The 22,777-nt window shown below is 37.1% G+C and overlaps 1 protein-coding gene across 3 annotated transcripts in view; it reads right to left on the reverse strand.

Annotated features, from left to right (window-relative positions):
• The window catches only part of SRFBP1 (serum response factor binding protein 1), a 63,714-nt gene that overhangs the window by 20,324 nt on the left and 20,613 nt on the right, over positions 1-22,777 (reverse strand). For all 3 annotated transcript variants that reach the window (XM_049873592.1, XM_049873591.1, XM_049873593.1), the window contains exon 4: positions 9,691-9,762. In XM_049873592.1, coding sequence (XP_049729549.1) covers positions 9,691-9,762 — 72 coding nt within the window. The remainder of the gene's footprint in view (positions 1-9,690; positions 9,763-22,777) is intronic.

A 22,777-nucleotide genomic window follows, 5' to 3' on the forward strand; every position in this document is an offset into this window, starting at 1 on the left:
TGAAAAGAATTTTGAGAATGTATGTGTGAATGTAAACAATAGTCTGAATATGAAAAAGATCTCTTACATGTAATATTTAGTTTCTTTGAAATGTTGTTGAGAAACAAACTAAATGAACCGGAAGTAGAATGTTAGTAGCAATACTTTTAATATAAAACCAAAACCTGTTGCCGTTGAGTCGATCTTGACTCACAGAGACCCTACAGGACAGGGCAAAACTGCCCTATAGGGTTTCCAAGGAGTGGCTGGTGGATTCCAATTGCCGACCTTTTGGTTAGCAGCTGTAGCTCTTAACCACTGTGCCGCCAGGGCTCCATTGGGTTTAATTTCTATTCTAGGTTTTATCTAAAAGTACAAATCAACACATTAATATTTGTATTTATTAAAAAAGTTAGAAATATAATAGGAAATGGATCACTAAACTGGCTCAGAAGAACTAAGACAAACTAAGCATGGCAGAGTTAGTAGGGGGAGGAAGGATGATGGAGTTGAGTGTCAGGAACAACTGGAAAACAGAGAACAGCTGAAGGTACAGAGGTCAGGATGGTGTGTTCCACAACAGCATCAAGTTTCTAAAAGAAAAATGGAAAAGGTGAGGACATACAGAGAGCGAAAGTTCCAAAGACAAGCCTGGCCCACTATGTTCTCTCTAAAGAGCCCCGGTGGTGCAGTGGTTAAAAGCCTCTGGCTGCCAGCCGAAAAGCTGGCAGTTTGAACCCACTAGCAGCTCCATGGGAGAAAGATGTAGCAGTCAGCTTCCATAAAGATTTACAGCCTTGGAAACCCTATGAGGCAGTTCTATTCTGTCCCAGAGGGTCATAATGAGTTGGAATCGACTCAATGACAGTGGGTTTGGTTCAGTTTTAGATATTCTCCTTTGAAAGATTATGAGAATTTTCACTGCTATTATTATTGTAGATCATGGACCACTTCCATCAATGTGACTTTCGTGAAAGAATGCAGTAAATGGTTGGGTAAGGAATTTATGGAAACCCTGGTGGTGTAGTGGTTAAGTGCTACGGCTGCTAACCCAAGGGTCGGCAGTTTGAATCCACCAGGTGCTTCCTGGAAGCTCTATGGGGCAGTTCTATTCTGTCCTATAGGGTCGCCATGAGTCAGAATCGACTCGATGGCACTGGGTTTGGTTTTTTTTTTTTTGCTTTTTAGGTAAGGCAATTCTTTCAGGAAGAAGATAATCTACACACAGGAAAGACAACCACACACATAGGCATGGACATTTTAGCCATTTGTGTCCATTTACACAAAGAGCTTACCAAGAACTATGCCTGCCTGCCTGCCTGCCTACTTATCTAAAGAAGGCACGGAATACTTCCTGTGAGCCCTGAAGTATTACACCTTTATCTGTTTATTATCTATCTCCCAGTTCTAAAAAGCATTTAAAAGAGTACAACTATACAATGCAGTAAGATAATACCAAAAGTAAGCAGTAAGTACTTTCTATAAAAATAGGTAGAAACTTGAGAAAGGAGAGAAAAAGGAGAAAGAATACACTAATCATAATGGAAAGGACTGATAAACTGGATTAATTAAAATTAGGAATTTCTTTTCATCAAAAGAAATCACTAAGAGAGTAAAAAGCCATGCCAAGAATCAAAGTAGATACTTCCAGCCTGCAAAGACTCATCCAAGAATAAAAAACCGTTTTAAATCACTAAGAAAACAAGCCAATTAAAAATTCAGCAAAAAGATATGAAAAGACATTTCATAAAAAGTAGATACGCAAACTGTCGATCGAAATGATGATATGCCATTGGAAGATTTAAATTAAATTTAGAAATTATTATACAGCCACTTGATGTCTAAAATGAAACATACCAGCAATACCAACTAGAACTCTCATATACTGCAAGCAGGAGTGTGCATTAGTATTTATCTACTTTGGAAAACTGTTTGGCAGTATCTAAGTTGGGCACATGCATGTTTCAAGACCAAATAAGTCCACTTTTAGGTATATAGTTAAGAGGAATGTGTAAGTCAGTGTCCCAAAAGATATGTGTAAGAATGTTCATAGCAGTATTAGTTATAATAACCCCAAATTGGAAACAAGTGAAATATCTATCAACAGTAGAGCGGATACATTGTGGTATACCCACTCTTTGAAATACTGTAGAGCAACGAAAATAAACATATTACTATTATATACAAAACCATGGGAAAATTTCATAGACACTAATGAGTAAATAAAGCCAGATGCAAATGAATATACAGTGTACAATTCCATTTATATAAAATTCAAAAACAGATGAAACTAATCAAGATGTTAGAGGTCAGGATAGCAGTTACTTTGGTGGGGGAGAGGTGTGACTGGGAGAAAGCATAAAACGGACTTCTGGCAGTATATTTAATAGTGATTCACTTAATAATAACTCATCACGTGGATGTTGGTGGATGTGTTAATAACCAGGCCAATCTCATTTTGTTTAAGCTTTAATTAAAATGGAGTATATAACAAGGGCGTGACCAACATGCATGCCTCCAAAGCCTGCACACTTCTGTGGATGAAACACATTTTTGGCATGAAGGTTTTCAACAGGTAATAGGAGGAGAGGGCCAGATCACTGGTATGATTCACTGCCCAAAAGATAAAAATAGATGAATGGTTTGGAAATATTAATGTTTTGTTGTCATTTACGTTTTTCTTGTCCTATGTTAAATACAGAGCACTTATACTGACTCATGGAAAAAGACAGAACCTTCTTTTCAGCTATGTGACTGAAAGGCTTAGAGTCCACATTATGGGGACCAGGAGGCTTTTCTGTATTTGTCAAAATCTTATAATTCTTGTGATGCCATGATCCTAAAATGTAATCATACATATATATATAACATATATATATACCCATAAACATATACATATATATGTAAAAAACAAACAAAAACCAAAAACAAAACAAAACAAATCCATTGCCCTTGAGGGGATTCCGACTCATAGGGGCCCTATAGGACAGAACAGAACTGCCCCACAGGGTTTCCAAACAGCAGCGGGTGGATTCCAATTGCTGACCTCTTGGTTGGCAGCCGTGCTCTTAGCCATTGTACTACCAGGGTGCCTATGTATACATATAGGACACATTTTGTCCTTTGGTTTTAACCTTTGGTTTTGTAGGCAGAAACTTGGGCTTAGATCTTGGACCTGTCATTTTCTACTGACTGAACATGGGGCTTTTTGTTTTTTAAACTTTTCTGGGACTATTGTCTTACCTGTAAAATGATGTTATTATCATCCTCCCCAAAAGGTAACATATGTAAAGGACCTAACTTGTGCCAGACAATTGGTAGATGTTAATAAATATTAATTTGCTTTATCTTATCCTCTAGTTGGTTTATACGATTGTCTTTTATTTTCTACTAGAGTACATATTCTCTAGAAAATATACTGTCTTGTAATTTCTTCATATTCTACATAGTGCCAGCTGAATTCTATGATTGCAAAAGACACTGTTGAACTGGAATGCTCATGGAATTCTGGCAATAATATAAGACTTCTAGTCCCTACTCTAAAGGCTTAACGTATAGATGTTAGCAAGCTAATTAACCTTTCTTCCCCCTTTCATCCTTTGGAAAACCAAGACACTATTACACACCCACAAACCACAAACGCAGCCACACATGCTTTCTCTCTGAGAGGGCTGTTAAGATCAGTTAAGAATGCATATGGAAATATTATGCTAGCTGTAAGATGTTACACAAATTAATTCACTCTGCGTGCTCTTCTGGTGGTAAAACAGCCCCAAATATGTAGAGCTCTATGTAAGAGACTGGAAACCCTGGCAGCATAGTGGTTAAGTGCTACAGCTGCTACCCAAGAGGTCGGCAGTTTGAATCTGTCAGCGCTCCTTAGAAGCTCTGTAGGGCAGTTCTACTCTGTCCTGGAGGATCGCTATGAGTTGGAATCGACTCGAGAGAAGTGGGTATATAAGAGACATACTTCCTATTTGGTTATTTTCCACTGAGCTCTTTTCCTGGGACAGGCTAAAAAATAACTACTCATTCCTGAATGACATTTTGCTGCCAACCTTATTTTTGTTTTAGAGGTTTTATTAGCTCACTTTGATACCGAAGAACTTGGATACAACAGAAGGAAATCATAAATAAAATAGCAACAAAACACCTGAAATCAAGTAGCTTGTAAGGACTCTGAAATGATTCTTCAGCAGAGAAGTTTGACTTACTCTAAACCCCTCAAGGGCTCCATCAATAACTTTGATGTAATAGACCTGTTTTCCCTTTCTTCCTCTCTTTTTTTTTCTTCTCTTCCTTTTGTTTAGAGGAAGGTACAAAAAGGGCAGAAATTTTCAGGTCTTACTTGAAAATATTTGATCCTAAATTTTCTGTCTGAATGACAGGCAGTCCCCAGGTTATGAACTCAGGTTGGGCAACTTTCATATTTGCCCTTTAAAGTTATGTATATTTGTCCTTAATTTGAAACAAGTGAACTAACACTTACGTGCAACAAATTCATCACAATAACCTTCACTTACTGCACGTGCAGCTTTTAAATAACTGCAAAGGTTTTGAAGCTTTTCTTGCACTAAAGTAAGGCTAAACACTTTTCAACTGCATCATATGTATGCGAAAGCTAGACCAAAAAAGAACTGAAAAAAAGAAAGAAGGCCAAAGAACTGATACCTTTGAATCATGGTGTTGGTGAGGAATACTGAATATACCATCGACTGCTAGAAGAATGACCGAATCTCTCTTGGACGAAGAACAGCCTGCATGCTCCTTGGAAGCAAGGATGGTGAGACTTCGTTTCACATAATTTGAACATATTATCAGAAGCTACCAGTCTCTGGAGAAGGACATCATACTCAGTAAAGTAGAGGGTCAATGAGAAAGAGGATGATTCTCAACGAGATGGACTAATACAGTGGCTGCAATAATTGGCTCAAGTACAGTAAGAATTGTGAGGATGGCACAGGACGGGGCAGTGCTTCATTCTGTTATACACAGGATCACTATGAGTCAGAGTCAGAACCGACTACCACACCTAACAACAAGGCTAAACAAGAACTATACGCACCTATTCGAACTTACCTACAAATTCGACTTAAAGACACAGTTGGGGCGGATCTTGTTCATAACCCAGGGACAACCTGTACTGTGATTAATCTCATGACTACAAATCTAGCCATACAAAAACCAAACCCACTGCTGTCAGGTCGATGCTGAATCAGAAAATAAGCATGATAAGCTAATATAGACATTTGTTTTCCTATTTTTAGGATAAATGACATTTCATACACTGGAAGGCTGACGACAGGGTTGGTTGTAGATGGAAGAGGATATCCTAAGTATCTGATTTCATACATATTACACATAGATTACTTATACTAACCTTATAAATAAAAACAATCTGGTAGAAAGAAAAAAACAAAACAGAAACAAAAGCAAGCCTAGGATATTTTAGATATTTTCAAGTTCAAGCCAATTAATAAATATTGCCACGTCCTACTATTGTAAGTTTAAATGAAAACATAACATTACTAAACCTGTTATCAAGTAGATTCTGAATCACAGCGACCCTGTAAGAGAGAGGAGAACTGCCCCATACGGTTTCTAAGGAGAGGCTGGTGGATTCGAACTATTGACCTTTTTGGTTAGCAGCCTGAACTCTCAATCCAACATTACTAGGCAACTAAAAATAAACTGATTCTTACTCTTACCACAAACTAAACATTAATGAAATACTTTTAGAATTTAGCAAACAGAAAGTTCAAAAAAATTATTACAGTAAAAATCTTAAATTATTATTTTTTAACTCTCAAGAAAAAACAAAGATGTATTCTGCCATATTTTTATACAATTACAACTAATCTACTCAACATGTTAATATTTTTCTAGGATAAAGACTAAATCACAAATTTAAAACTGCAGTAGGGCTGAAATCTTTTTATATGAATCTTATGAAATAAGAATACTTACTGCAAAATCATGCTAATATAAAATAAAGAGGCTGTTTATAAGACCATTCTCATTATTCTGGTGTTACTTTTCGAACAATCATAGAGACAACAACAAACAACTTCTCTCCCCCGGAAACAAACAAACACTTCATATGCCGGTCTCCTTACAATGTTGTTGCTGTTAGGTGTCCTTGAGTCAGTTCGGATTCATAACAACCCTACGTAAAACAGAACGAAACACTGCCCGGTCCTGCATCATCCTCACAATCACTGTTATGCTTCAGCCCACAGCTGCAGCCACTGTGTCAATTTATATCCTTGAGGGTCTTCCTCTTTTTCGTTAACCCTTTACTTTACCAAGCATGATGTTCTTCTCCAGGGACTGATCCCTCCTGATAACGTGTCCAAAGTATGTGAGATGTAGTCTTGCCACCCTTGCTTCTAAGCAGTATTTGGTTGTACTTCTTCCAAGACAGATTTCTTTGTTCTTTTGGCAGCCCATGCTATATTCAATATTCTTTGCCAGTACCATAATTGGAAGGCACAAATTCTTCTTCAGTCTTCCTTATTCACTGTCCAGCTTTACCAACATATGAGGCGACTGAAAACACCATGGCTTGGGTCAAGCCCACCTTTGTCTTCAGGGTGACATCTTTGCCTTTTAAACACTTTAAAGAGGTCTTTTGCAGCAGATTTGCCCAATGCAATGTGTCATTTGATTTCCTGACTGCTGCTTCCATGGGTGTTGATTGTGGATCCGAGTAAAATGAAATCCTTGACAACTTCAATCTTTTTCCCATTTATCATGGTGTTGCTTACTGGTCCAGTTGTGAGGATTTTTGTTTTCTTTATGTTGAGGTGTAATTCATACTGAAGGCTGTAGTCTTTGATCATCATCAGTAAGTACTTCAAATCCTCTTCAGGTTCAGCAAGCAAGTTTGTGTCATCTGCATTTCGCAGGCTGTGAATGAGTCTTCTTCTAATCCCAATGCCTCATTATTCTTCATACGGTCCAGCTTTTCGGATTATTTGCTCAGCATACAGGCTGAATAAGTACGGTGAAAGGATAAAACTCTAACCCACACTTTTCCTGACTTTAAACCAAGCAGTATCTTCTTGTTCTGTTCGAACAACTGTCTCTTGGTCTATGTACAGTTTCCTCATGAGCGCAATTAAGTGTTGTGGAATTCCCATTCTTTGCAATGTTATCCATAATTTGTTATGATCCACACAGTTGAATGCCTCTGCAAAGTCAATAAAACACAGGTAACCATCTTTCTGGTATTCTTTGCTTTCAGCCAAGATCTGTGTGACACTGGCAATGATATCTCTCGTTCCATGTCTTCTTCTGAATCCAGCTTGAATTTCTGGCAGTTCCTTGTTGATGTACTGCTGCAATCGTTTTTGAAAGATCCACATTAAAATTTTACTTTCTGTGATATTAATGATATTATTCAATAATTTCTTCATTTTTGGGAACCCTTTCTTTGGAATGGGTACAAATATGGATTTCTTCCAGTCAGATGGCCAGGTAGCTGTCTTCCAAATTTCTTGGCAGAGACAAGTGAGCACTTCCAACACCACATCCATTTGCTGAAACATCTCCATTGGTATTCCGTCAATTCCTGAAGCCTTGTTTTTCGCCAATGCTTTCAGTGTAGCTTAGACTTCTTCCTTCTGTACCATTGGTTCTTGATCTTATGCTACCTTCTGAAATGGCTGAATGTCAACAAATTCTTTTTGGTACAGTGACTTTGTGTATTCCTTCCATCTTCTTTTGATGCTTCCTGCATTATTTAAGATTTTCCTTGTAGAATCCCTCAATATTGCATCTTGAGGCTTGAGTCTTTTCTTCAGTTCTTTCAGCTCAAGAAATGCTGAACATATTCTTCCATTCTGGTTTTCTAACTCCAGGTTACAACAGATACTTCAAAATTTAACATGTCTGATATCAATGATCATGACTTGCCTATCAGCTTGTCATACTGCGGTGGCTTGTATGTTCCGTGGGGCTGGAATCTATGCTATGAGTGTTTCAAATACTGGTACGGTCATCCATGATGGATAGGTTTCAGTGGAGCTTCCAATCTAAGACAGACTAGAAGAAAGGCCTGGAGATTTACTTCCTAAAATCAGCCAATGAAACCCTATGGATCACAACAGAACACTCCTTTGCTTGCTTTGGGCATGCCATCAGGAGGAATCAATTACTAGAAGAGGACATTGAGTTTGGTAAAGCAGAGCACCAAGAAAAGTATGGGAGACCCTCAATGAGATGTACTGGCATAACAGCCACAATGATGGACTCAAACATGCTGGTGATTGTGAGGATGATGCAGAACTGGGCGACATTTCATTTTGTTGTACACATAGTCGCCATGAGTCAGAATCTACTTGATGGCAGTTAACAACAACAATATCAATTAATGGTAAAGAAGTGAGTGCAGTCTACATAAATGCAGAATTAGTATATTTTAAGGCTAGAAAAGATCTTAAATACCATTCAGTTTAACTACTTTGATGCTTGAATTTTCCCTGACACAGCTATTCTCAACTCTTGATATTTTAATATTCAACAACCTCTCGTATCTCTGCGAGGGCAATTAAAACTTACTGACATTAACTATTACTAACATATGAGTGAACTGATGATTAGGATCGTTAGAAAGAAAGAAAATAGTAAAAAACTATTCAGTTATCTCTACCAAGACTGTTTCACAACACACGATTTACCAAGATAAACCATATCCTGGACCATGACACAAATCTTAACAAATTTAAAAGAAATCGAAAAAGTATGTTTTCAGATCATAACAAAATTAAACAAAAGAATAATAAAAATGTAACTAGAAAACCCCTAATTATTTGGAAATTATATAGCATACTTCTAAATAAACCATGGGTCAAAGAAGAAATTCTAAGAGAAATTATATTTTACACTCAAAGAAAAGAAACACAACATATCGAAACTTATAGGCTGCAGCTAAAATAGTGCTTAGGGTGAAATTTAGTTATAGCATTAAATGCTCATGTAGAAAATAAGAAAGCTCTAAAACCAGTAATTTAAACTTCTACATTAGGAAACTAGAAAAGAGCAAATTAAACACAGAGCACAACAATGGAAAGAAATGATACAGATAAGAGTAGAAATCAATGAAAGTGACAACAGAAAAGCAGTAACAGAAAAATCAATGAATCGAAAAACTATTCTAAAGTGGAACTGGCTGGTATAAATACTGGCAACGTGAGTGGCAATGAAAAAGAAGACAGAGTACAGGAGAAGTACTGTGGTGGGGTCCAAACAGCTGATGATCTGGTTAATAGTACTGACTTTGCCACATAATATTATCTCATGCAGATCTTCTTGAGCTTCATTTGCAAAAAGGGGAGAAAACTAATCTTTCACAGCAAGAATACAGGAATTCATGTTCATGAAAATGCTTTTAAATGATCAATAATAGTCTTTGTTTTAACTGGTAAGATTAATGGACAAATTATTATCTAACATATGAAATTTCATATTAAGTTCAACAGACCTTTAAGGACCTTGAAGGTGTGATATCACAGCAAAGCAAAATTCATAAATTACTATAAAATACTTTTCAGTGGCAATTCTGGACATCAAGTGGGAAAATCACAATATATTAATAATAATTAGCTTCTTGATACGTTTTCTCTTCAAGAAAACCAGTGACAGGAAAAAAAAAAACCAAGTAATACAAAGAACTTTTCATAAAGCAAATACAATCTATTGCAGATATACCTGTTTGCAGATTTTTTCAAAGTTTATGTCATCGCCAAGAGCGGATTTAGTTACTACATCAGGTTTCAACTCCTGTGAAAGAATAAAACAAAATACTTTTAGTTATAAGTCTCATTTTAAACTATTATTATTATGAGTTAAAATTCTTCCCATGTTTCACTACAAGAAACTTATTAAATATCCTAATTTTTAGTATAGAATAACTCCTATCACAGCAAGAATTTTCATGCTACCACAAAAATCAAGGCAAAATGACTTTAAGAGCTAACCTTCCTAAGATAGTTAATTGAGATTCCAAGGAAGATAGAAAACTCAACTATGTGCCAGAAAACTGAGAGTAATTTATCCAGATTTATGTTAGAAAATTAAAAAACACAGAAACTAGAAAGAAAAATAAAATTACTAGCAATGTTTACATGGTTAGAATTTTTGTATATACCCTTCTGAAAGTTTCTCTAAAATACAGTAAAACCTGCAGAAGCCAGAACGTGCATAAGGCAGAAACCTGTCAGAGAAGGAAAACTCAAATATTTTCTACTAAAACGGGAGATAAAAAAGTGGTAAGACTGCACCCTGTCAAAGGCAGAAAACTTGGTGAGATCCAGAAAAACAAGGGACTTCTGTCAGGTTCCTGCTCTCATAGGCTTCACTGTAATTTAACCTTGATACGCATTCCACTAAGTGGAAATCCTTGTGGTGTGGTGGTTAAGTGCTAAGGCTGTTAACCAAAACGAAGAAGCACAGCCTTGCTGAAACTTGATTTTAGGACTAATGACCTCAAGCACTGTAAGATAAAAAAATGAGTTATTTTAGCTACTTTAAGTTTGTGGCAGGTATACTGTTAACAAAAATAATAGGAAAAAAATACACTTTTTAACTCCTAGCAATCTTCAAAACGTAAAAGAATTCATTACACCATTTTATTTCAACAAGAACATGACATATAAATGTTGGTGCTGTTAGGTGCTGTCCAGTTGGTTCCAACTCATAGCAACCGTATGCACAACCAAAGGAAACACTGCCCAGTCTTGGCCATCCTCATAACCGTTGCAAAGCTTAAGCCCATCGTTGGAGCCACTGTGTCACTCCATCTCACTGATGGTCTTCCTCTTTTTTGCTGACCCTCTACTTTACCAAGCATGATGTCCTCCTCCAGGAACTGGACCATCCATGTAACAACATGTCCAAAGTGCATGAGACAAAATCTTACCATCCTCGTTTTAAGGGGCATTCTGGCTGTACTTCTTCCAAGACAGATTTGTTTGTTCTTCTGACAGTCCATGTATATTCGATATTCTTCACCAACACAAAAATTCAAAGCATCAATTTTTCTTCAGTCTTCCTTACGTGCTGTCCAGTGTTCGCATGCATATGAGAAGATTGAAAATACTATGGCTTGGGTCAGGTACATCTTAGTCCTAAAGGTGACATCTTTGCTTTTTAACACTTCAAAGAGGCCTTTTGCAGCAGATTTGCCCAATTCAAAGTGTCGTTTGATTTCTTGACTGCTGCTTCCACGGGCACTGATTGTGCATCCAAGTAAAATGAAATCCTTGACAACTTCAATGTTTTCATCGTTTATGCTGATGCACTGTTCTTCATATATTCCAGCCTCTAAGAATATTCACTCAGCACACAGATTGAACAAGTATGCTGAAAGGATACAACCCAGGTGTACATCCTTCCTGACTTTAAACCATACAGTATCCCGTTGTTCTGTCTGAACAACTGCCTCTTAGTCTATGCACAGGTTTCTCATGAGCACAATTAAATGTTCTGGAAATCTAATTCTTTGCAATGTTATCTATAATGTGTTATAATCCACACAGTTGAATACCTCTGCATAGTCTATAAAGCACAGGTAAACATCTTTCTGGTATGCTCTGCTTTCAGCCAAGATCCATCTGACATCAGAATGATATCCCTTGTTCCATGTCCTCTTCTGAATCTGGCTTGAAGTTCTGGCAGTTTCCTGTCCATGTATTGCTGAAAACTTTTTTGAATGATCTTCAGCAAAATTTTACTTGTGTGTGGTATTAATGACATTGTTCAATAATTTCTGCATTTCTGCTGAATCACCTTTCTGTCCTCCAAATTTCTTGGCATAGGTAAGTGTGCACCTCCAGCACTGCATCTCTTTGTAGAAACATCTCGATTGGTATTTTGTCAATTCCTTGAGCCTTGTTTTTTGCCAATGCCTTCAGTGCAGCTTGGACTTCTTTCTTCAGTACCACTGGGTCTTGATCAAATTCTATGTACCAAAATGGCTGAATGCTGACCAATTCTTTTTGGTACAGTGACTGTGTATTCCTTCCATCTTCTTTTGATGCTTCCTGCATTGTTCAATATTTTCCCCATAGAATCCTTCACTACTGCAACTCGAGGTTTGAATTTTTTCTTCAGTTCTTTCAAGCTTGAGAAATGCCAAATATGTTCTTTCCCTTTGGTTTTCTAACTCCAGGTCTTTGAACATTTCATTGTAATACTTTGTTTATTTGAGCCATTCTTTGAAACCGTCTGTTAAGCTCTGTATCATTTCTTCCTTTTGCTTTAGCCACTTTATGTCAAGAGCAAGTTTCAGAGTCTCTTCTGAATCTACTTTGGTCTTTTCTTTCTTTTTAATGACCTCTTGCTTTTTTCATGTATGATGTCCTTTCACAACTCATCTGGTCTTCAGTTATTTAGCATTTAAGGCATCAAATCGATTCTTCAGATGGTCTCTAAATTCAGGTGGGATACATTGAAGATTGTATTTTGGCTCTTGTGGACTTGGTCTAATTCTCTTAAGCTTCAAGTTGAACTTGCACATGAGCAATTGATGGTCTGTTCAGCAGTTGGTCCCTGGCCTTGTTCTGACTGATGATGATAATGATATAAAGCTTCTCCATCGTCTCTTTCCACAGATGCAGTTGATTATATTTATGTGCATTCTATTTGGCGAGGCCCATGTGTCTAATCACTGTTTATCTTGGTGAAAAAAAGGTATTTGCAATGAAGAAGCCATTGGTCTTGCAAAATTCTATCATGCAATCTCCAACGCTGTTTCTATCACCAAGACCGTATTTCCCAATCCTTCTTCGTTTCCAACTTTTGCATTCCAATCACCAGTAATTTTCAATGTACTTGAGTGCACATTTGATCAATTTCAGATTCAGAAGTTGGCAAAAATATTCAACTTCTTCATCTTTGGCCTTAGTGGTTGTTTCGTAAATTTTTAATAATAGTCGAGTTAGCTGGTCTTCCTTGTAGGCATATGAATATTATCCTATCACTGACAGCACTGTACTCCTAGACAGATCTTGAAATGTTCTTTTTGATGATGAATGCAATGCCATTCCTCTTCATTTTGTCATTCCCGAAATAGTAGGCCACGTAATTGTCTGGTTTGAAATGGCCAATACCAGTCCATTTCAGCTCCATAATGTCTAGAATATTGATCTTTTTGCGTTTCATTTCATTTCTAAGGATTTCCAATTTTCCTAGCTTCATACTTCCTATAGTCCACGTTCTGATTATTAATGGATTTTTGAAGCTGTTTCTTCTCATTTTGTGTCATACCACATCAGCAAATGAAGGTTCTGAAAGCTTGACTCCATTCACGTCATTAAGGCTTACTCTACTTTGAGGAAGCAGCTCTTCCCCAGTCATATCTTGAGTGCATTCCAACTTGAGAAGCTCATCTTCTGGCACTGTATCAGACAATGTTCCACTGCTATTCATAAGGTTTTTACTGTCTTATTTTTTCAGAAGTACACCGTCAGGTCCTTCTTCCTAGTCTGTCTTAATCTGAAAGCTCCACTGAAACCTGTCCACCTTAAGTGACCCTGCTAGTATCTGAAATACTAGTGTCATAGCTTCCAACTTCATGGCAGCATGTAAACCACCACAGTATGACAAACTGACAGAGGAGTGATGGATATAAATAATTCAAGGATTAAATATTTACCTTAAAAATGACAACATAAAATCCAGGTGTATTAGGATGGCTTAAACTTTATTATTACAACACTCATACTTTGGTACCTTGGGGACAATTTACTGACTGCCTTAGCTTTCAACAGAACCATATACATAATTAAGGAGACTAGAACAGGGACCACTATCTCCTAAGATACAGTTCATCTAATTCTTAAAATGGGTTTAGCAAACCTGTACAGATAATAATGCTGTGTTACAACCGGAATTTTTGGTCACTGATATTATAAACAGACACTGAGGAAACTAGTAAATAAAATTTTTATAGCCAATACAAAAAATATAATAATTATTATAAAATTATTCTTCTCTCCCTATTCTTTTTTTTTTAGAAGAGATTGGGTATCAACTTTTAGAATAAGGCTCCTATTGAATAGAAAGTACCTTAAATGTTAGTATTTTCTCAAAAGATAAGGGAAAATTTCACCTATAGCCTTTTTAAGTTCTGCTAAGAGTCTGTGGTGAAGTCTATTTGGAAAGTTCATGTTTAAACTGCAAGGACTTACAAATTGTGTCACTTTATCTCAACCTTAGATTTATGGACATTTTGAACCAGAATACCTTCTACATTTTTAAAGAGAAAACTCTCACATAACTATTTTTATTATTCTTGGATTAAATTTAATAGTTTCTATGATATGTTTTTCTTCATCTAATTTTTGTAAAGTAACAATTTGCTCATGTTCTACAAATATACAAATTCTTCAAATTGATTAAGAAAGCCAGTCGCTACGGTAAAACTCACCAGGATCTATCAGATGATTAATTAAACTCTGGGGGATTTTGGGAGTTGATTTGTCAAGTGCGAAGTAAATCACAATTTTGAAAGAATGCCTGAGATGAATGGCAATTTCCCTCAATTTGGGGCTGCAGTACCTTGCCTGACAAGATAATACATCAGCTCTCTTCATTATAAACCGTTTCCCGCAAAAGAACTTTAGAAACCAGGCACGATTCCAAGGTAGGTGCATGAAACCCCAAAAGGCCCTAATTTAGGTAAACAGTAGAGATCTGTGAAATATAAATGGTATTTAGAGGCTTGGATGCTAAGGGATTTTAACCAGAAGTGGAAGTACACTCTGACCAACTTGTTGGGAACAGCTCTGCTTCATGTGCATGGAAAGGAAGCAAGCTTGAACTTCGTTAGGCAGTAAGCCACCTAGTCAGAAGAAAATGGTCTGAGGAACTATATAAAAGTCACAGAAGCATTTATGCTTTCATAAACCTCTGTGATCTATTTTCTTCATATAAAAATAGAATAAAGACCCTAGTATATAAGTTATTTAAGGGTGAGAATGGTATCTTATTCACCTTTGATTACCAGATCCTAGCACAATGATGTTTGTTGAACAGAATGAAACCATTTAAAATGCTCACTTCTTAGTGAGGGGGAAAAAAAAAAAAAAACTAAACTAAAAAGTATCAGTAAAATCTCTTATGAATAGAAAAGGCAAAATCAGGATTTTCCAAAGAATTTTTAGTTGCTAATGCAGGCTTCTTCTGTAGAGCTGAAGGGAACAAATAATGGAAAAAACAGGCAGGAGGAATACTAGCATGGTGCAAAGGAGAACATTGAGGGTGGCCTTGGGGACCCCTGATCCATTCATTTTATAGGTGAGGAAACAATGACCCAAGAAGCTTAAGAGACTTATTTAAGGTATCACAAGACTAGGGCTAGATTCCTCATATTTTGCTGTTTACCATATCTTGCTTGTTGTCAGTGATGACAAATTAAAAATTGTTTGAATTCTTTTCAAATTACATTAAACTGGCATTACTTGAGTTTTCCATATCAAAAGAAATCATCCACTAGAGTTCCCATATCCATCAGAGTAATTTCATTTCCCTCATTTCACATTGTGCTAGATGGTACTTCTTTGCTTATATACAAAATATCAAATTAAAATTGGGTAATCAAAATTTAAGGAAGCCTGGTGGTGTACCGGTTAAGCACTCAGCTGTTAACCAAAAGGTTGGTGGTTCAAACCTATCTGTCGTTCTGTGGGAGAAAAATGTGGTACTCTGCTCCCATAAAGATTATAGTCTTGGAAACTCCGTGGGGCTTTTCTACTCTGCCCTGTAGAGTTGCCATGAGTCAGAATCCCAGAATCGACTCAACAGCAATTTTTTTTTTTTTAAATTACAATTTTGGTCATTTGATTATATTCTTGTTACCTCTCCAGAGACTTTTCCTTGAACTTTCTAATGTACTGACTCATGACATATAACCAGTGATGTCTCTGGTCGAATGAGAAAAGTACATTTGCAACAACTCTATATTAGGCTGTGGGAGGAAGACTGGGTCAGAACAAAAAGTCACTTGGAGGTAGTAACCTTGCTGACATTTTTTTATTCTAAGAGGCTCTAAGTAGGGTTGGGCTTTTAACTTAACAAATTAAAAAACACTTTTGTGTTTTCCCAAATGTGATCAAAACTAGAATAATACTTAGTTCATGATGGGTTAATCCCTGATACACGGAACTAGAAGGCACCACGAAAAGTCTGTTCTTGGGTATTTTTGGCCTATTTGGAAACGAGGCAAGCAATGTTATTTCTCTGAAATAAAGAATCTGAAATAACTCATGAGAGAGCTACTGACATCCAAATCTTCATGCTTTTCTACAGATGGGAATCTCATTATGGAAATCCTTCAGTGACAAAAATCTTATTTCCTAAATTCTATTTTACCAGATGGAACTTCAATAAGGTTATACTCCATCATCATATTGTCAATGGATTTTTCCAAATAAAATATCACTGTCTTCCTCCTACACCTACTCCTGTGCTCTCTACTGCAATTAATGGCATCTCAATTTTTTTTTTCAATGCTCTGCAGCTCAGGTTAGACAGCTCAGAGTCATCCGACACTCTCTGGCCTCTTTGTCATGCTTCTGTTATGCTCCCACTCCCTTTCTGCCTTCTCTTCTGCATGTCTGTTGAATTTGGTTCTCTCCTTTTGACTACCATTATCCCACCTCTAGGTTCACAGATTTATTATGGGTTGTGTAGATTGTAATAGCCTAACTGGTTTCCTTGCTCTAGAACCAGTAATTCCGAGGCCCATGACATCACCCTTTTAAACACACAACGAAGTCAAAGACCTTCAGACATTCAAATCCCACTACCTAGCCTCAATCTATCTTTCTACTCTAATAACACTTCTCTTAGGAGTCCCATCCATGTTGCATCCATTTAGTTTTACACAGAATGACCTGAGTAAACTTTCTATTCTCATACCCCAGCATCTTTGGTAAACTGTTCACATTTTTTTTGGGGGGGGAGGAGGAAGTCTTCCTTTGGCCACCTACTTTTCTCTCTTCTTCTCCCCAGTCAAAACTCTTATCTATGTTTGAAGTCTTAGTTCTCAAATACGATTTCTAATTAAAATAAACAGGGTCTTAGATTATGGATCGGAGACAGGAAAAGTACAAACCCTGCAACATTTTGTTATGCCACAAAAAGAAGGACTAATGAGGTCCTCTCAAAAAGTCACATAAGCTGACTTAAACGGGATGCTTCCGGCCAAATAAATTTGGGTGTCAAAAAGAACAATGACAGCAATGGATTGTAACACTGGACATATAACATGTTGTTCAAACTAGGACCCATCTGAAAGTAAAACAAGGCACTATTAATGATCATACTGGGATTAAGTAGTAATAGGACTGGTCAGTATTTCGTTCTGTTGTACACAGTGCTGCTATGAGTAGAAGCCAACTTGATGGCACCTAACAAGTAGTAGTAAAAATCAGGACAGTCCAAAGAAATCTTATCATATGGTCACCTTAATGAAAACACTTTAAGTTGCCTTTTGCTCCAACAACTCTACCAATCTCATTCTTCTAAAAGCCACCAACTCTCTCTATATTACTAAATCTGATAACAGTTTTCAGTACTCCTTTTACTTGATAGATCAGCAGCATCTGACTCTCCCTCCCTAGCATATCAGAAACTTTTGACAAGTTAATTCCCATTTTCTCCTCGACATAATTTCTTTATTGGCTTATAGGGCCCACACCCTTGCTTGTTCCTTCTTAGTCTCCTGAGTCTTCTCTATAGCCTAAGTATAGACCAGTTCCTCCTGTTCTCTCCAGCTTACGAGTGGAGAACAGGACTCTGTCCTTGATTCTATTCTCTTCACTATGATCATCTAATACTTACTACCTTAGTGATTTCATCCAGTCTCATCATTTTAATAACATGTACACGTCAACAACTTCCAAATCTCTATCTTTAGCTCAGACTGCGCTTTTGAACCCTAGATTTACATATTGGCCTACTTGACATCATCACTTCTAATGCTATTCTGCTCTCCATAACATACTGTCATGGACTGAATTATGTCCCCCCAAAAATGTGTGTATTAACTTGGTTAGGCCATGATTCCCAGTATTCTGTGGTTGTCCTCCATTTTGTGACTGTAATTTTATGTTAAAGAGGATTAGGGTAGGATTATAACACCCTTACCAGGTCACATTCCTGATCTAAATATAAAAGGAATTTCCCTGGGATGTGGCCTGCATCGCCTTTTATCTCTCAAGAGATAAAAGCAAAGGGAAGCAAGCAGAGACTTGGGGACCTCATACTACCAGGAAAGCAGTACCAGGAACAGAGTATGTCCTTTGGACCTGAGGTTCCTGCTCTGAGATGCTCCCCGGCCAAGGGAAAATTGATGACAAGGACCTCGTCCAGAGCCAACAGAGAGAGAAAGCCTTCCCCTGGAGCTGGCACCCTGAATTCAGACTTCTAGCCTACTGGACTGTGAGAGAATGAAATTACTCTTTGTTAAAACCATTCACTTATGGTATTTCTGTTATAGCAGCACTAGATGACTAAGACACATACCATTAACAACTTATTATGTTTGTTGTCTCCCCCACCTCAATAAATTACAAAAATCAAGAATCTTTATATACACATACACACATATATTTTCAAATATATCATTAGTGCCTAGTACTATTCTCAGTACTTGGCGTTTGGTGAACCTACAATAAATACGTGTTGAACGAATGTATACTTAATTTATTCCTAGTTGTTAGGTGTTATAAATTGTTACAGTAAATATCTCAGTTATCTCAGCACTGGGTGTAGCTTAAACCAGACCTGCCAGTAACCACTGCTCCTGTCCATAAACTACAGCAGATGTTACATTTAATAACTATGTCCTTTGCTCAAGACTTGTTTTTTAATAAAGATAAAAAAAAAAACTGCAACCACAAAAAAACCATAACACCTGTTGTCCTGTTGAAATCTAAATCACTACTATACCTAATGTAGAACTTCATGTAAAAAAATGAAATAATCTAAAAATTTCTATTTCTCGATTCTACAGATACTTCCTTCACAATTTTTTCAAAGCAAAATTAAAACAATATAAATCTGAGTCTCTCATTCTACAACTTAGGGTTGCCATGAGTCACAATCAACTTGACAGCCATGGGTCTGGTCTAGGCCTATCCTACAACTTGTTAAGTTCTACTCACCTTTTAAGACTCAGTTTCCTGCTACAGAAAGTCTTCCTTGAATCTGCAATAACTACTAAGTGTCCCTCCTCCAATATGTCTACCAGTGTCTTCTACACTATGTTTATTTGTCCAATATGGGCAGGGAACATATTCATTTCTGTATTTCTATAAAGTAGCTGAGTATGTGACTCACAAAATACAGACCTAATGTATTTTGTGTTGAACCAAAATAAAGCTCTTTGATCATGTGGATAGTTCTGTGATGACATTATAAAAGTCTGTGAATTTTTCTGGCAAAATACAGGATTAAATAATACCCCAAAACCAAAAACCAAACCCAGTGCTGTCGAGTCAATCCTGACTCAGCGACCCTGTAAGATCAGGTAAAAAAACAACAGAAAAAACTTAATGCTACCATACTAGCAAAAACATTAAAAACTATTTCAGCTTCTGGTCGAAAGTTCACAATACAACCTGGACACCGCTGTTCAGGTTCTGTCAATGAATAGTTTTGATATAACTTTTCAAAATGGTGTTGAAGGTAATAAAATTTCAGGAAATGTGGCACCAATTAGATTCATTCGTCCTCCCTTTTATAATTATATCCTTTTTAAATCTTAAAAGTCTTCAACCTACTGCTGTATTACACTGCTTGACTTAAAAAACTCACTGATACTTGAAACTCAGATTTTTTTTTTTAGAGAAATCTTTTAATTTTTTTAGGTTTTCATGTTTCAAAAGCCAAACATTATAAAAATGTGTACACTCCTCCCACCTATCCTTGTCCCCCCATTCACCTCCTCTCAACCCATCCATCAGAGAATCACTTTAGTTTCCTGTGTCTCCTTCCAGATTTTGCAATGCATGCAATTATACTCTTCTGAACTTGTTTTCTTTCACTTAACAGTGAGGTCTTTCCATTTGAATATAATGTTCTCATCCTCTTGTCCCTTCTCCTTTTTCTACATTAACTTCTCATTTTGCTCTAATTGTAGATTCCCATGCAGCTGTTTTAAGAAGTAATACAGAGAGATCCCGTGTATTACCTACAGTTTCCCCAGAGGTGACATATTACAAAATTTCTTTCATCAGTATTTTGTGATTTCCAGCATACAGATCCTGTACATGTTTTGTTAAGTTTATACATAAGTATTTAATTTGCTCTGGAGTGTTCGTAAATGGTGGTGTTTCTTTTTTTAAATTCTGGTTTCCCCATGTTCATTGTTACAATGTAGAAATGTGACTTTTTTGTGTGTCAATCTTATATCCTGTGATTTTCTGAACTTGCTTATTAGTTCATCTTGCTTTTTTGGTAGATTCCTTGGGATTTTCTACATAGACAATATATCATCTGCAAATAGGAAGAGTTTTATTTTTTCCTTTCTTTTATTTCTTTTTCTTACCTTATTGCCAGAACTTATAATAATATGTTAAATAAAAGTGGTGAGTGTGGACACCCTTGCCGTGTTCTTGATCAAACATTCAGTCTTTTACTGTTAAGTATGATGTTAACTGTAGGTTTTTTTTTTTCTTTCTTCTTTTTTTCTGCTTTAGGTGAAAGTTTACAGACCAAATTAGTTTCTCATGAAACAACTAATACACAAATTGTTTTGTGACATTGGTTGCCAACACTTTCCCCTTCTCCACTCTGGGTTCCCCATTTCCATTTGCCTAATTTTCCTGTCCCTTCCTGCCTTATGGTCTTTGCTTTTGGGCTGGTGTGCCCACTTAGTCTCGTATACATGACTGAACTAAAAAGCATGTTCCCCACATGTGTTATTGTTTGTTTTAGAGGCCTGTCTAATCTTTGGCTAAAGAATAAACTTCAGGAGTGACTTCAGTACTGAATTAAAAGCGTCTCTGGGGGCCATACTCTTGGGATTTCTTCAGTCTCTGCCTAACCAGTAAGAACGGCTTTTTTTTGAATTTGAATTTTGTTCTACATTTTTCTTACGCAGGGTCCTCTATTGTGATCCTTGTCAGAACAGCCAGTGGTGGTAGCCAGACACCATCTAGCTGTTCTCAGTCTGGTGGAGGCTGTGGTAGTTGTGTCCATTAATCATTCAGCCTAATCTTTCCTTTGTGTCTCCGGTTTTCTTCATTCTCCTTTGTTCCAGACAGGGTGGGACTAGTAGATGTATATTAGTTGGCAGTTCACAGGCTTAAGACCCCAGGTGATACTCACCACAGTTGGATGTAGAACACTTTATTTATAAACCATGTTATGCCAATTGAACTAGATGTCCCCTGAGACCATGGTCTCTAGCCCTCAGCCCAGTAACTCGGGCCTGCAGGGAGTCTGGATGTATCTATGAAGCTTCTATGACTCTACCTTGGTCAAGTTGTGATGACTTCTCCAGTATTGTGTACACTCTTACGCTTCACCAAAGTTACCACTCATCTATTGTCTACTTAGTGTTTTTCACCCTCCTTCCCTCCCCTCCCTTGTAACTACCAAATATTGCTTCTTTCTGTGTGTAAACTTTTTCATGAACTTTTACAATTGTGGTCTTATACAGTATTTGTCCTTTTGTGATAAACTTATGTCACTTAGCATAATGCCCTCCAAATTCATCCACATTGCGAGATGTTTTCCAGATTCGTTGTTGTTCTTTATCGTTGCATAGTATTCCATTGTGTCTATATGCCATAGTTTGTTTATCCATTCACCTACTGATGGGCACTTCGGTTGTTTCCATTTTTTGCTGTTGTTAATACTGCTGCAATGCACATGTGTGTGCATGTGTCTATTCAAGTGACAGTTCTTATTTCTTTAGTATATATCCTTAGGAGTGGAATTGCTGGATCATATGGTATTTCTATTTCTAGCTTTTTAAGGAAGTGCCACATCATTTTCCAAAGTGGCTATACCATTTTACATTCCTGCCAACAGTGCCTAATTATCAGCAAATCCTATTTTTTCCCAGGAGGCAGTATTATTTTGTTATTATTTAAATTTTCAATTAACAGTTATCATTAAAATTACAAAAATAAATTAATACAAAAGTACAATAATTACTTTATCTGCTGTTGCTAGTTGCTGTTCAGTTGACCCTAATTCCTGGCTACCCTGCTCTGTAGGGTTTTTAAGGCTATGACCTTTCAGAAGCAGATTGCCAGGCCTGTCTTCCTAGGCACCTCTGGTAGGTTCAAGCCGCCAATCTCTTGTCTAGAAGTGGAGTGTTTAACTATTTAGGCCACCCAAAGCAGCATAATTTCTTCATAATACCTAATTATTACTGACAAAATTGTGCACCCATTACTTAAAGTGAAAGGTTAAGTTGATAGAGTAGAAAAGCATGGGCTATGGAATCAGACGATTTGATACGACTCCTAGCTTTGCCACCCTCTAATACCGTGACTTTGGGCCAAGCAATTAATTTAAAATCTTCAGTTTCTGCATCAGTAAAATGAGGCTAATAGGAAACCTGAAGAGCTATCATGAAGATAAGAAATAATATAGGAACCTTAGCGGTGCAGTGGTTAAGCTATGTTGCTAACCAAATGGTTGGCAGTTTGAATCCACCAGCCGCTCCTTGGAAACCCTACAGGGGCAGTTCTACTCTGCCCTATAGGGCTGCTGTGAGTTGGAATGGACACGACGGCCATGGGTTTGGTTTTTGTTTTTGTTTAGTAAGGAGCCT

The sequence above is a fragment of the Elephas maximus genome, chromosome 2 (assembly GCF_024166365.1).
Source record: "Elephas maximus indicus isolate mEleMax1 chromosome 2, mEleMax1 primary haplotype, whole genome shotgun sequence".
Lineage (NCBI taxonomy): Eukaryota > Metazoa > Chordata > Mammalia > Proboscidea > Elephantidae > Elephas > Elephas maximus.